Source organism: Xenopus laevis, chromosome 9_10L, assembly GCF_017654675.1.
Source record: "Xenopus laevis strain J_2021 chromosome 9_10L, Xenopus_laevis_v10.1, whole genome shotgun sequence".
Lineage (NCBI taxonomy): Eukaryota > Metazoa > Chordata > Amphibia > Anura > Pipidae > Xenopus > Xenopus laevis.
In genome coordinates this window covers 61,355,192-61,367,545 of record NC_054387.1, presented here as the reverse complement: position 1 = coordinate 61,367,545, position 12,354 = coordinate 61,355,192, and the positions used below count along the sequence as shown (strand labels likewise).

Below are 12,354 nucleotides of genomic sequence, written 5' to 3'. Positions count from 1 at the left end.
GGTAGTTCACCTTTACAAAATGTATTGTTTTTAAAGGGATACTGTCATGGGAAAATTATTTTTTCAAAACACATCAGTTAATAGTGTTGCTCCAGCAGAATTCTGCACTGAAATCCATTTCTCAAAGGAGCAAACATATTTTTTTATATTTAAAAATCTGACATATGACTATACATATTATCAGTTTCCCAGCTGCCCCCAGTCATGTGACTTCAGTCACTCTTTACTGCCGTACTGCACGTTGGAGTGATATCACCCCCTCCACCCCCCTCCAGCAGCCTAACAACGGAACAATGGGAAGGTAACCAGATAGCAGCTCCCTAACACAAGTTAACAGCTGCCTGATAGATCTAAGAACAGCACCCAATAGTAAAAAGCCAAGTCCCACTGTGACACATTCAGTTACATTAAGTAGGAGAGACAACAGCCTGACAGAAAGCACTTCCATCCTAAAGTGCTGGCTCTTTCTGAAAGCACATGATCAGGCAAAATGACCTGAGCTGGCTGCCTACACACCAATATTACAAATAAAAAAAAAAAATACACTTGCTGGTTCAGGAATAAAATTTGATATTATTTGCAGTGTAAACAGTGTAATTTAGAAATAAAAACGACATCATAGAAACCATGACAGAATCCCTTTAAATATTAAACCCCCATAAAGGCATTTTTAAAATTTTAGTTAGCATTGTTTTCACTGCCCACTTACTGCATTTTGTAGTAGCATCTGTAAGCCATGCTAGAGTCCTGCAGCAGGTTGGTAACCCGCTGAATACCCGCAAAGCAATCAGGACTCAGACAGATTATACTTCATGTTCCCACTGTGTGTGTGGCCTCTGGGTACCCTTTAATTGCAGTGGTGTGGGCTTTAGGCAGCCATTCAAGGGGAAAATAGAAGAAGATCTACACATTACAATTTAAAAATCGACTGGCGTGATGTCACTTCATGGGTTAGGTGCGGGCAGGGGCGCTCCACCAATGAGGCGAGTTGAGACACTCACCTCAGGCGGCAGCGCCCCCCTGGTTGACGCTCCTGGTAACTAAGAGCCGAATTTCCGGTTTTCAACCCGGAAATTCGGCTCTTCTAGTGCAGAGAGCGCAATTGCGCTCTCTGCACTAGCATCGTGCAGCGCCCCGACCCCCTCCTGTGCAGAAAATGTGAGCGCCATGAGGAGGGGTCGGGGCAGCAACGGAAGGCCGCCTCAGGCGGCATAAAGGTGCGGATCGGCGCTGGGTGCGGGTCTAAAAAAACAGACCCGTGCAGGTTTTTCAATTTGATACATTAGTTGCTAGTAAGGATGCACCGAAATCCAGGATTTGGTTCGGGATTCGGCCAGGATTTGGCCTTTTTCAGCAGGATTCGGATCCTAATGCCCGGCCGAACCGAATCTGTATCCTTATTTGCAAAGGAGGAAAATCATGTGACTTTTTGTCACAAAACAAGGAAGTAAAACATTTTTCCCCTTCCCACCCCTAGTTTGCATATGCAAATTCGGATTCGGTTCGGTATTCGGCCGAATCTTTCGTGAAGGATTCGGGGGTTCGGCCGAATCCAAAATAGTGGATTCGGTGCATCCCTAGATGCTAGCATCTACATAAGCACTAGCTTAAGCCCCTATTGCTCCCTGACTTAAAGCTTTTCCAACAACTAATAATTAAATTGTAACTGTGGCCCTGTAACAAACTTTATTAAAAAGGGAAGCATGTAGAGACCTGCAGCGGGACAGATACCCCCAGAATACCCACAAAGTGGTCAGGTTTCAGGTAGGAAGTTCCCAATTAACCAACCAGGCAGGCACTCCGCACGTTTTATTCCACCCACTCTTCACAATCAAGCAATTTTTGCTCTTAACATGGTTGATCCACCTCCAGAGTGACATCAATTCCGATCCACAGTGACGTCACTTCTTGTTATGCAGGTCCCTGGGAGGTAAGTAAACCCATTGCAGGTGGGTTTGGGTAGTGGGTCTGAGTAGGGGACATAGCAGGGTGGCGGGTTGGGCATGGGTCTGCCTGACTGCAGGACTTTAGAAGCATGCTCACTAGGGGCTGAAGCTGCAAGAAATGTATAAACTTATACAGACTTTAGTAGAACTTTACATTGGACAATATCGTTAGTAATGGCTGCTGCATCTGAAAATTCAAAAAAATGTGACAGTTAACTACTCCTTTAAAAAGAGATATTAACTTCAGACATGGGTAGCTTTCCTAATAGTGTCAAATTTTGCATCCATTTAAGCTCTTTACAGATAGCGCTGGTGTTTGTAAATAAGCCCTAAAGTGTTCTTTCGGGCACACTTTAACTTTTCTATGTTAAGCCACTTGGTGTCACTGTGGATTCAAGAGCCAAAAAGGCGATTGTAAGTAAGTGTTTCTCAGCCACCTGATAAGTTCATTTTGCAGCAGATAACCTTTTCACTCAAAAATAATTTTTCCCTTTGGAGACATCTTACTGACCCTTCGATTCATACTTTGCAAAAGTCAAATGTATGACATTTGGTTTGGCGATAAATCACGCTGAATGTTATTTGATTATTCAGTAACACTTTTTATCAGCTACAGAAATGAAGATGTAGAATAACACAGCACGATCTTTTGGCATTTGCAGTTTATATATTTGCTGTGCTTTTGCAAAGCATTCAAGGAGGGCTATTTATTATTAATGCTACAGAATGCCTTTTAGCAACATTTAAGGGCATAGTAGCCTACGCTACAATTTTCTTTTTTTAAATATTCACCTAGATTGCTGCATTCCAAAAAGCTTAAAATATTCTAGTACTTAAATATCACAGTTTTATAAAATGGTTTCATGAATGGTGGGTTTGGTCTATCTGCTTTTTTTCTTGTTGCTCACTCTCTTTTATTTATTTCTGTTAATTTGTAGAAGATCTGTGACTCTTATGACATATATTGCTTGCCTATAAAGACAGATACCCCCATTTATATTAAAAGGCACTATGTTTGCACAGGAGCAGTAACTCATAGCAACCAATAAGATGTTTGCTTTTAAACAGGTGACCAGTAAATTCTAGCTGCTGATTGGTTGCTATGGGTTACTGCTCCTGGGCAAATGTAGTGCTTTTTATTATATTACCCCCCACAGAATGTAAGCCATGGCAGTCACAGCACATGTTGGTAGCCCTCTATCAGAATACTAATATAAATGACCCTGTGCTTACTGGAACATAACATGGTAACAAGACATGATAATAGGTGATTATGTGAACATACAACATCTTTACCCAATTTGTGCAAACCTTGATCTATATCTGCATGACTTTTGAGCAGATATCAATTGGGCAGGACTTCCTCAGGGCCCCTTAAATAGTCTTTTATCGGCCTGTGTATGAGCAGCCTTACTCCATTGACTTTATAGTAAGTCTCTCCTTTTTTTTGGAGGTGTTGTCTACTTGGACATGTGTCACCGTAACCGTTTCTGCCTAGCCCCACCTCCCACTATTAGTCAGGCCTTGGTCACACAAAACTGCTGATTTGGGAAATGGGGTGGTAGAGCTCAATATTTCTGTTAAAACGTCCTGCTTCCAGGAGGTTTTCCAGGTTGAGTTGCCAGATGTCTGCACTGACAGTATGTAGAGAGTAGTAGTAGAGAGCCCAGGTGAAAATAATTTACCAGTATGAAAATCTATTCTGACTTACCTTTCCAATTACATCAACCAGAAGTTTCAATGCAAGTGGGTCATGGACCAAGGAATCTGTATAAAATTTGCCAAGGTATGAATATGGGTCAGTTGTATTATCAACGGCACACAGATCTGGACGGACTTTAAAACCATGATCAATACGACCAACTGTGTATGGAAAGGCACCTCCTGCAAAAGGACGATGGACAATTAGGCACTGTATTGGGATGCTGCCAGTAGAAGTAGTGTAGGCTGACTCATCTGTATTACTTATTTTAGTTGGGCACAATTGCAGATGCTACATCTTGAGTGTAAAGATCTGTTCATAATAATAAAGCCGATCGGTGGACAAAGGTGAGTAAGGAAATTCCAACCATCTCTCCCTACTACACCTGCTAACTCATAGTCACAGTCCCTTCCCAGAGACTATCCCACTGCTACTATAGGCACCATCTCTCCTTACTATATTTGCTAGTCCGCAGTCCCTTCACAGAGGATGTTAACATCACTGCTACTATAATTACCATCTCTCCCTTCCTATATGCTGTTATTCACTATACTACAAGAGGCTTTAATGAGCTCCTTTCCCCACTGCTAGTGTAGGTGCTACTTCACTGTCTGCTCTGTAAGAGTAAATATGTTCATGCATTATTGAATTTGGAAAGACTTTCTACAGACGACTGTTTATCTATGGGTCACTGTTCCCACTTCTGTGGGCCCAAGTTAGATGATCACCAGTAAAGACTGCTCTAATGGTATCCTTTTTCATAAAAGTTATTTGAATAAAGTTTTTCTTTGCTTGTGACTAATTACCCAGGTGTAGTGAATCTCTGTAGATGTGGTTTATTCATGATTTCAACCCCAGGGAGTTTATTTTATCTCAAATCTGTCATAAGTCAATTTAGCTTGTGTCAGAACAGACAGTGTGAGAAAACATAAATGGGGAAGTGACTGACCTGCTCTGGATGGAAGAGGAACTAGATGTGTTTAATTTAACACCTCAATGTATTATATTATCTATCAGCACCCTAGGAAGCCTTATACTTTATAGACAGACTTGTCTAATACTTATGGCACACTGACGTGCAGATTATTAGGCTATATTGAACGAACGTCCGTTCCAATCTTCCGACCTGCAACTAAAGTAGTAAAGAGAACGAATCACATGATGCTCGGGCCATTAATTGACAGTCAACAATCGTATGAAAGTTATGTCCGACAAATAGTAGTGACAGTCTTCCATTGATAATACATGCAGAGATATTATCGGTGATAGGGAAGCAGCAGAGACAGGGAAGGGCTTTTTGACCAATGCAGCTGTCAGAATGTGCCATTGACCTAAGGGGTTCCAAATGGTTACAGAATAGGGGGGCTGATGTAGCCATTTGGAATCGGTAAAAAATTAGAGTGTATGCTGCATTTTAGGGAAGAAGGCTGACCTCCCTTCCTCTCCAACCTCATTCTTGATTCCTTGTACCGAGCAGAATCTGTTATAGTAATAATGATAAAAAGTGCTTGTGACACCATTTAAATTTGGCAAGATAAAGATCCATATTTGTTTCTATGGAAAGGTCAAGGTTTTGTGTCTGCAAAATGACTTATGCATCATATTTTGTAAGCAATAGGGATACAGTATGCACTGTTAGATAAAGGAGCATAATGGTTATGTTCTGCTCCCTCTGCAGGCAGTCACATTATCCTGTCCTGCTGATATATAACAACAGCTCTGGGGGGCTGCACTGGACAACGTCCCAGCCTTGTTAAACTCTGTGTTTGGGGTGGGGGGTTGGTAGGGCTAAATGGAAAGGATGGAGTGAGGGAGATGTGTATTGAGGAATACAGCTGTACATGTTAGTTTTTGGCACATGCAGCAAGGCACATGCCAAATCAATGTTTGTCTTTAATTGTCCTTGTGTCCCTTTGAAATCCCAAATATAGCTGTTTGGTCACTGTTATGGCTGATACTCTCCCTTTGTACCACAGTGAATTGAGAAAGAATTTGAAAGCCATTAGGCAGGGCGTATACCCCCACCCTGTATTCAAGCAGGGGCTTGGTCCTCAGGCTCACTGAAATTCAGACATTATTATGTTAATTTGGAGAAAGTGCATCCAGTTGTGCTGTAGGGTCTATAATGCACCTGATACAGACAAATAGCCCTTCCAATTCCTATGTTATTTAATCAAATCTGTAAAATAAATATGGCAGTTTACAAGTAGGGTTGCCATCTCTTTTGAAAAAAAAAATACAGGCCTTCCTATATTTATGCCCTTTTACCCTATTAATAAAATTAGCATCAAGAATAATTTTTACCAGCCAGGCCTGTAAAATACCGGCCAGGTGGCAACCCTACTTACAGTGGTTACTTTTTTTAAATAAAGTTTGATTATAACTGTGATTCTATTAACACATTTCCCAATTTCCTGAAGATACAATATTGCTGTAGAATTGATTGAGCACCTTATGTAAATTACCATTGTCTAGGGGATAAAAAAAATAATAGTATTACAGATAGCGTTGCCACCTGGCCAGTATTTTACAGGCCTGGCCAGTAAAAATGATGGTTGATCACAATTTTATTAATAGGGAAAAAAGATAAATATATAGGAAGGCTTTTTTTTCCAGAAAAGGGGGCAACCCTAATTACCGAGGCCCATGGACACCCACCCTACACAGCACTTGGACTAATTTTTGGGTACCGACAATATTTAAAAGAGAAAGACAGATAATAGAAAGGTTCTTAGACAGACAATGGATATATAGGTAGTTTGTTGATGGCAGAATATAGTAATAGGCAGGTACCTCCATGTGCAAAACAAACTTTAAGCTTTGGAAATTTTTCGAATATTCCTCCTAGAACCATACAGCAAATGGCAGTCGTGGTTTCAGCTGGCATGCCTAGCAAAAAAAAGATAAAGTGGGCAGAAAATATAATTAAAAATATTACTAAAGAATATTAATATTGTTTAAAAATAATTTATCATGGGTGCAAATTATGTGGCAATAAAATGGGTGTGTAATGAAGTAGAAGCTCCATCTAGAGATTAGTATTAGTATTGCATATACCTAACAACACAGGGTGCAAATTCACTAAAGGGTGAAGTGGCCGTCACTAGCAAAAATTTGCCAATTTACTAACAGGCACAGAGGACAATTCGTAACTAAAGAGCTCGTCTCTAACAAAGTTTTAAACCTTTTTGCCAGGCTAATTTCCGCTCATTTGAACAATCGTTACTCCATAAAAGTGCGATTTTTGCACTATGTTACCCTTTTCGCCAGTGTCTGCTTCGCCAGGTTATACCTGACAAACTGAGCAGATGAAACTACATCCTCAACAATCTTATGTTAGTGACATCATATCCTGTATGACGAAAAGTCATGAAAAAAGACAAAACAATGTTGTTTTTGTCATATTTTAAAGTGGGATTATGTTTACAAGTTGTAACTGTTAAATATATTTAAAAAAAATATATTTTTTAACCATTTGAGGCTCATGCCACATTTGTTTTAGGGTAGGCTCATAATTATATATACAAAAATCCAGCACCCTTGATGGGAGTTTCTTCCGTGTATATTTCTCCCCAACCAATCCCGTTATAGCACAACTCTCTATGCTTAGAAGCCGCTCACCATTTAGTTAAAGTGGTTTGGGTGCTCCTGCCCCCGAACCCTGCTCTTTTTCAGGCAAATCCACCCGTAGTAGAGCTATCCCACCAAATTCTTAAAACACTTAGGGGCCGATTCACTAACTTCGAGTGAAGGATTCGAAGGTAAAAAACTTCAAATTTCGAAGTTTTTTTTGGGCTACTTTGACCATCGAATGGGCTACTTCGACCTTCGACTACGACTTCGAATCGAAGGATTCGAAGTAAAAATCGTTCGACTATTCGACCATTCGATAGTCGAAGTACTGTCTCTTTAAAAAAAACTTCGACCCCCTAGTTCGCCATCTAAAAGCTACCGAAGTCAATGTTAGCCTATGGGGAAGGTCCCCATAGGCTTGCCTAACTTTTTTTGATCGAAGGCTATTCCTTCGATCGTTGGATCAAAATCCTTCGAATCGTTCGATTTGAAGGACTTTATCGTTCGATCGAAGGAATTATCCTTCGATCGTTCGATCGAACTATCTGCGCTAAATCCTTCGACTTCGATATTCTAAGTCGAAGGATTTTAATTCCTAGTCGAATATCGAGGGTTAATTAACCCTCGATATTCAACCCTTAGTGAATCGGCCCCTTAGGGTAGGCTCATGTCTAGAACAATGAAGGAACTCTTTTGACTTTATTTTGCTTCCTCTGACATTTTTAATAATAAATGACCACTTCAATCAATTTTACCACCATCTCTAAAAAAGAGACCTAAGTGTAAGTATGTAAACGAAGTTTCGCTAGGAAGAAAGTAACGCTAATGAAAGTTCGCTATGAAATGCTTGCGCTGATGAACAGGCCCGGATTTGTGACAAGGCCACAAAGGCCCGGGCCTAGGACGGCAGAATTTCATTTTAGTATTTAAAATTTAAGATTTAACTTAATTGCCATAGAAATCCTATTTGGCTTGTGGGGTTAAGGTGGAATCTAACGGAGTTCTTTCTTTGAGCTTCTGCTCACTTCCAGTCATTAGACATGCTTAGTTCGCTAAGCCAAGTATGTTCAAGCTGCACCCTTCTCTCTTTGAACTGCAGCTCCCACTTTTTGCACTGAATGGGACGAGCTGAATATACTTACCTACAAGCCAGGGCAGCCAGTATTTGGACATTCTCCCACCCAGTTCCATGTCCCAAGGGTGCACAAAGATAGAGCAGTTAAGGTCCTCAGCAGCCTGTAATAGGGAACAGAATGTTCTTGTTTCATAAATGCTTTATCTGTACATGAGCATTAAGGCTCTCATTGATCAGCAAAGTAATACTACCAGAGAAGTTTTTGGTTGAATTTTATAGTCCATAGTGAAAGTTCACAGTACATAGTAAATATAACTGGCATAGTTTTATGGTGTCTATGAACAAACTTAGGGGGCTGTTCCTGCTGAATTGTACAGTCTATGCAAGTGTGCTTTTTGCAAAGGAATACCTATAATGGCATAACTTTTATCGTACCCACGAGTACAGGCTTTGAGTTTTGTTCATGTTGAATTGTGCTTAGTACGTAGGAATACCTATGCTGGCATAGTTATAATATAGTAATAACATCACTCTGTACAGGCTATGTGCAAACATAGGGTGTTGTACCTGCTGAATTGTGCTTAATACATAGAAATATTTTTGGCATAGTTTTATAATATCATTCTGTACAGGCAATGAGCAACCTGCTAAATTGTGCTTAGTACAAGACAGGCCCAGACTGGCAATCTGTGGATTCTGGCAAATGCCAGAGGGGCTGCTGTAAATTGCCATAGACAGTCAAATTTTACTGCTGCTGGTTTATCAGTGTAATTCGGTTGCTAGCTAATGACTAGTCCACGGTAATGCATTTTTTAGTAAATAGTCTATTTATGGATTGTACATACTGTATAGACAGGGTGGAGTTCGGGAGAGTTGAGGTCCCACTGGTTAATATGAGATCCAATCTGTACCCCTGGGAATCCAAGCTCCTTAACGCAGCGACGCATCTCCTGTACGGCAAGCTCTGGGCACTGCATGGGGATGGTGCCAAGGCCCACAAATCTTTTTGGATGCTTTTTAACAGTGGCAGCTAAGTCATCATTTAAAAAACGGGCGAAGTCCAGAGTGTCCTGTGGTTTTGCCTGTTTGGAGATTTATATATTATCTATTTTTAAATTACAGTAGAACCCCCATTTTACATTTTTCAGGGGACCATAAAATGTTTTTTAGGAAAAAATCCAGAAGCACACCCAAAAATTGTTGCTTTAGTGAAATAGGTGATTTATTTAACCCATAAACATTCACAAAAATGTTTTGGGCCCTTCTGGACCTTTTATCAAGCCTTGTATATTCTAAAGGGGTAGTTCACCTTTAAATTAACTTTAAATATGCTGTTGTAGACATTGATAGCATGACACCATTTGCAATTGGTTTTATTTAGCTTTTTGTTCAGCAGGCTTCAAGTTTGGTATTTCATCAGCTATTTGGTTGTGTTGGTATTTCAGCAGCTATGTGGTTGCTAGGGTCGTATTTACCCTAAAATTGTAGCCACACAAGGCAAAGGTTTTTGGCTGCCAGGGGCCAGACCCCTATTTGATTGATGGCAAGAAGAGGAAGGCACACAATTAAAAAACTATAATAAAATAAATAAATAATGAAAACCAATTGCAAGTTACTAGGAATAGGGCATATATAACATACTAAAAGGTAACTTAAAGGTGAACCACCCCTTTATATCCCTTACCACACCAATTCAACCCCACCCCACATATCTTCTAGCCCAGGCAATATTCCACTTCCAAAAAAAGCACATCAGCCATACAGTGGATGAACCAAAACAGCCAAGCCAACAACTTTTATTTTCCTAATTACAGCTCAACTCTCACCCATACCAACTGTGGCTTTGGCAAATCATAAATTTGTCCAACCAGTCTGCTAATAAATGCACTAGTGATTTCTGGCACTGAACAGCCAGAAAAAGAAACAAAGTTTCTCGAATTGATAGAGGTTGCCGAGGTACTTAATTGGCTTTTGGCAGAGAGCCCAGAACAGCCACAGCAGCAGATAAGATACTTTTGTAACACTTTCAAGCACATAAGTAATTGTAACAATATAAGATAACAGATCCCTTGGGAAAAGTTAAGGTGGCCATAGATGCAAAGATCCGATCATTTGGCGATGTTGACAAATGAGCGGATCTTTCCCCGATATGCCATTAACAGGCATGGCTATATCGGGGGTAATCTGATTGTTCGGCCGTATGGTCGAACGATCAGATTAAGATGTGCCATGGGCTCTGGCGGGATCTCCGCCGGACTAAATATGTCGGCACACGCCACCAGCAATCTGAAAATCGTACGAATCCTCGATTCGTACGATCGGATCTGTGTGTCTATGGCCACCTTTAGACGCACAGCTTAAAGGGAAATTCAGCTTCATTAGCAAAACTGTAATAACTGAAAAAAAACTGAAATATGTTCAAACTTTCATAACCTGCCAAATTTTGTAAAATTCATATGGTAATTAGTGGGTGTGGTCACACAAATTGGCGTGGTCAAAAATTCCACTATGCGTGGCAACTTTTTTGTCCCTCTTTTTATTTCCAGAATGTTGGGAGGTGTGTTCTTCCTGTCTGAGCCAGAAACTCAAACAGTGGGTAGGACTAGAACACTCTGATGGCAGCTTACTGGGCAGTGTGTCTGTGACTTGGGAAGTGGGTGGGACTAGAAACAGATAACAGATAAGCTGTGAAGAATCCTGTTATATACTAATGAGCCTATCTGTTATCTGCTGTATATGTTGTGTCTTTTCTTCTTTTTCAACTTTGAATGGCTGCCCCCATGGCTACAGAGCAACTTGTTTATATAAACTATATTGGTGTTTCTGAAGCACCAGTTTCATATTTTCATTACTTTAAAACACTTAAATTTTTTGTGTTACTGTTTGTGGGTAGGGTTAGTACAGTCAGTGTACAGGGGGAGTGGCAGGTAGCTTACAGGGAGAGAAAAGTTGAAAATACAGTGCAGCAGCATAGCAAAAATAAAATTCTATTATAGCCAATTCAACATGATATATAAAATGTGGTTTCCACTACTTACCCAGTAGCTGAACATCACAGGAACTGTAGAGAGGGCCTGAACAGTCACCCCTGCATTCAGCATAAGACAGAAGTAACATTCATTGGGTCATTGTATGCTTGAAGAATAAAAGTTATTATGGCCCTACTCCAGGGATTCATTTTGGATATAAAAAAAAGTGGCTGGGTAGTGATTTGGCTTTCCATATGCATTGCTAAGCCGTGTCTATCTGGTAGAACCTATGGAGCCTAATTCAGCTATGGTGATTTTTCTGAATTGTTTAGGTTAAAAAAAAACTAAAATTTTTCGGGTTAAAATAAACTAAATTTTTTCAAGATTTATTATGCCCCAAAGCTGCAAAAAGCTTGAATCCAAAAATACTCCAGCTAAAACCTGTCAAGGTCATATAGAAGTCAATGGCAGAGGTCACTTGAACTATTTGAACAGGTTTTTAGCCTTCATGATTTTAAGGTTGAAGGTCTGCGCTCGAAAACTTGAAGCTATTCTAGTTTTTTTCTTTCACCGATAACTCGATCAATTAAAGTATTCCAGTTTCCCCCCCAATTGCAATTTTACATTTTGGGTTTTTTCATAAACAAGAAACATTCAAGTTGTGAGTTTATCTTAGGTAGAAAAAAAAACCTCAAAAGCTCGACCTTTATAAAAACCACTAAAACAAAACTTTGACAGGTTAAAGTTGGTGAGATCCTTTAGAAGTATATGAGAGTTGCGCTGATCTCTTTGGACCGCTCTAAATCAATTTGGATTTTTAGAGGTTTAAGTATTATTTTATTGCTAGGAATTGTCCGAAAAACTCGAATTGTTAGAGGTTTCCGAGGTACTCATATTTTTTAGCATAATTTTCCATCTGTACTTTTTTATTTTTATTTTGTAATAAATCTCACGATATTCAAAGTTTTAGGGGCAGATTTATCAAAATGTGAGTTTAGACCCTAATAAATAAAAACCCACCCACATTCTATGCATTCGTATGGGATTTTTAGAATTGTATTTATCAATGGGTGAAAGTTAGAACTCACT

General features: G+C 39.8%; 1 protein-coding gene across 1 annotated transcript in view; it reads right to left on the bottom strand.

Moving 5' to 3' along the window:
* The window catches only part of acmsd.L (aminocarboxymuconate semialdehyde decarboxylase L homeolog), a 29,315-nt gene that overhangs the window by 2,327 nt on the left and 14,634 nt on the right, over positions 1 to 12,354 (bottom strand). The window contains exons 4-8 of the mRNA XM_018235682.2: positions 11,335 to 11,384; positions 9,142 to 9,378; positions 8,364 to 8,457; positions 6,442 to 6,537; positions 3,658 to 3,830 (exon numbers count right to left, since the gene is read on the bottom strand). Of these exons, the coding sequence (XP_018091171.1) occupies positions 3,658 to 3,830; positions 6,442 to 6,537; positions 8,364 to 8,457; positions 9,142 to 9,378; positions 11,335 to 11,384 (650 nt within the window). The remainder of the gene's footprint in view (positions 1 to 3,657; positions 3,831 to 6,441; positions 6,538 to 8,363; positions 8,458 to 9,141; positions 9,379 to 11,334; positions 11,385 to 12,354) is intronic.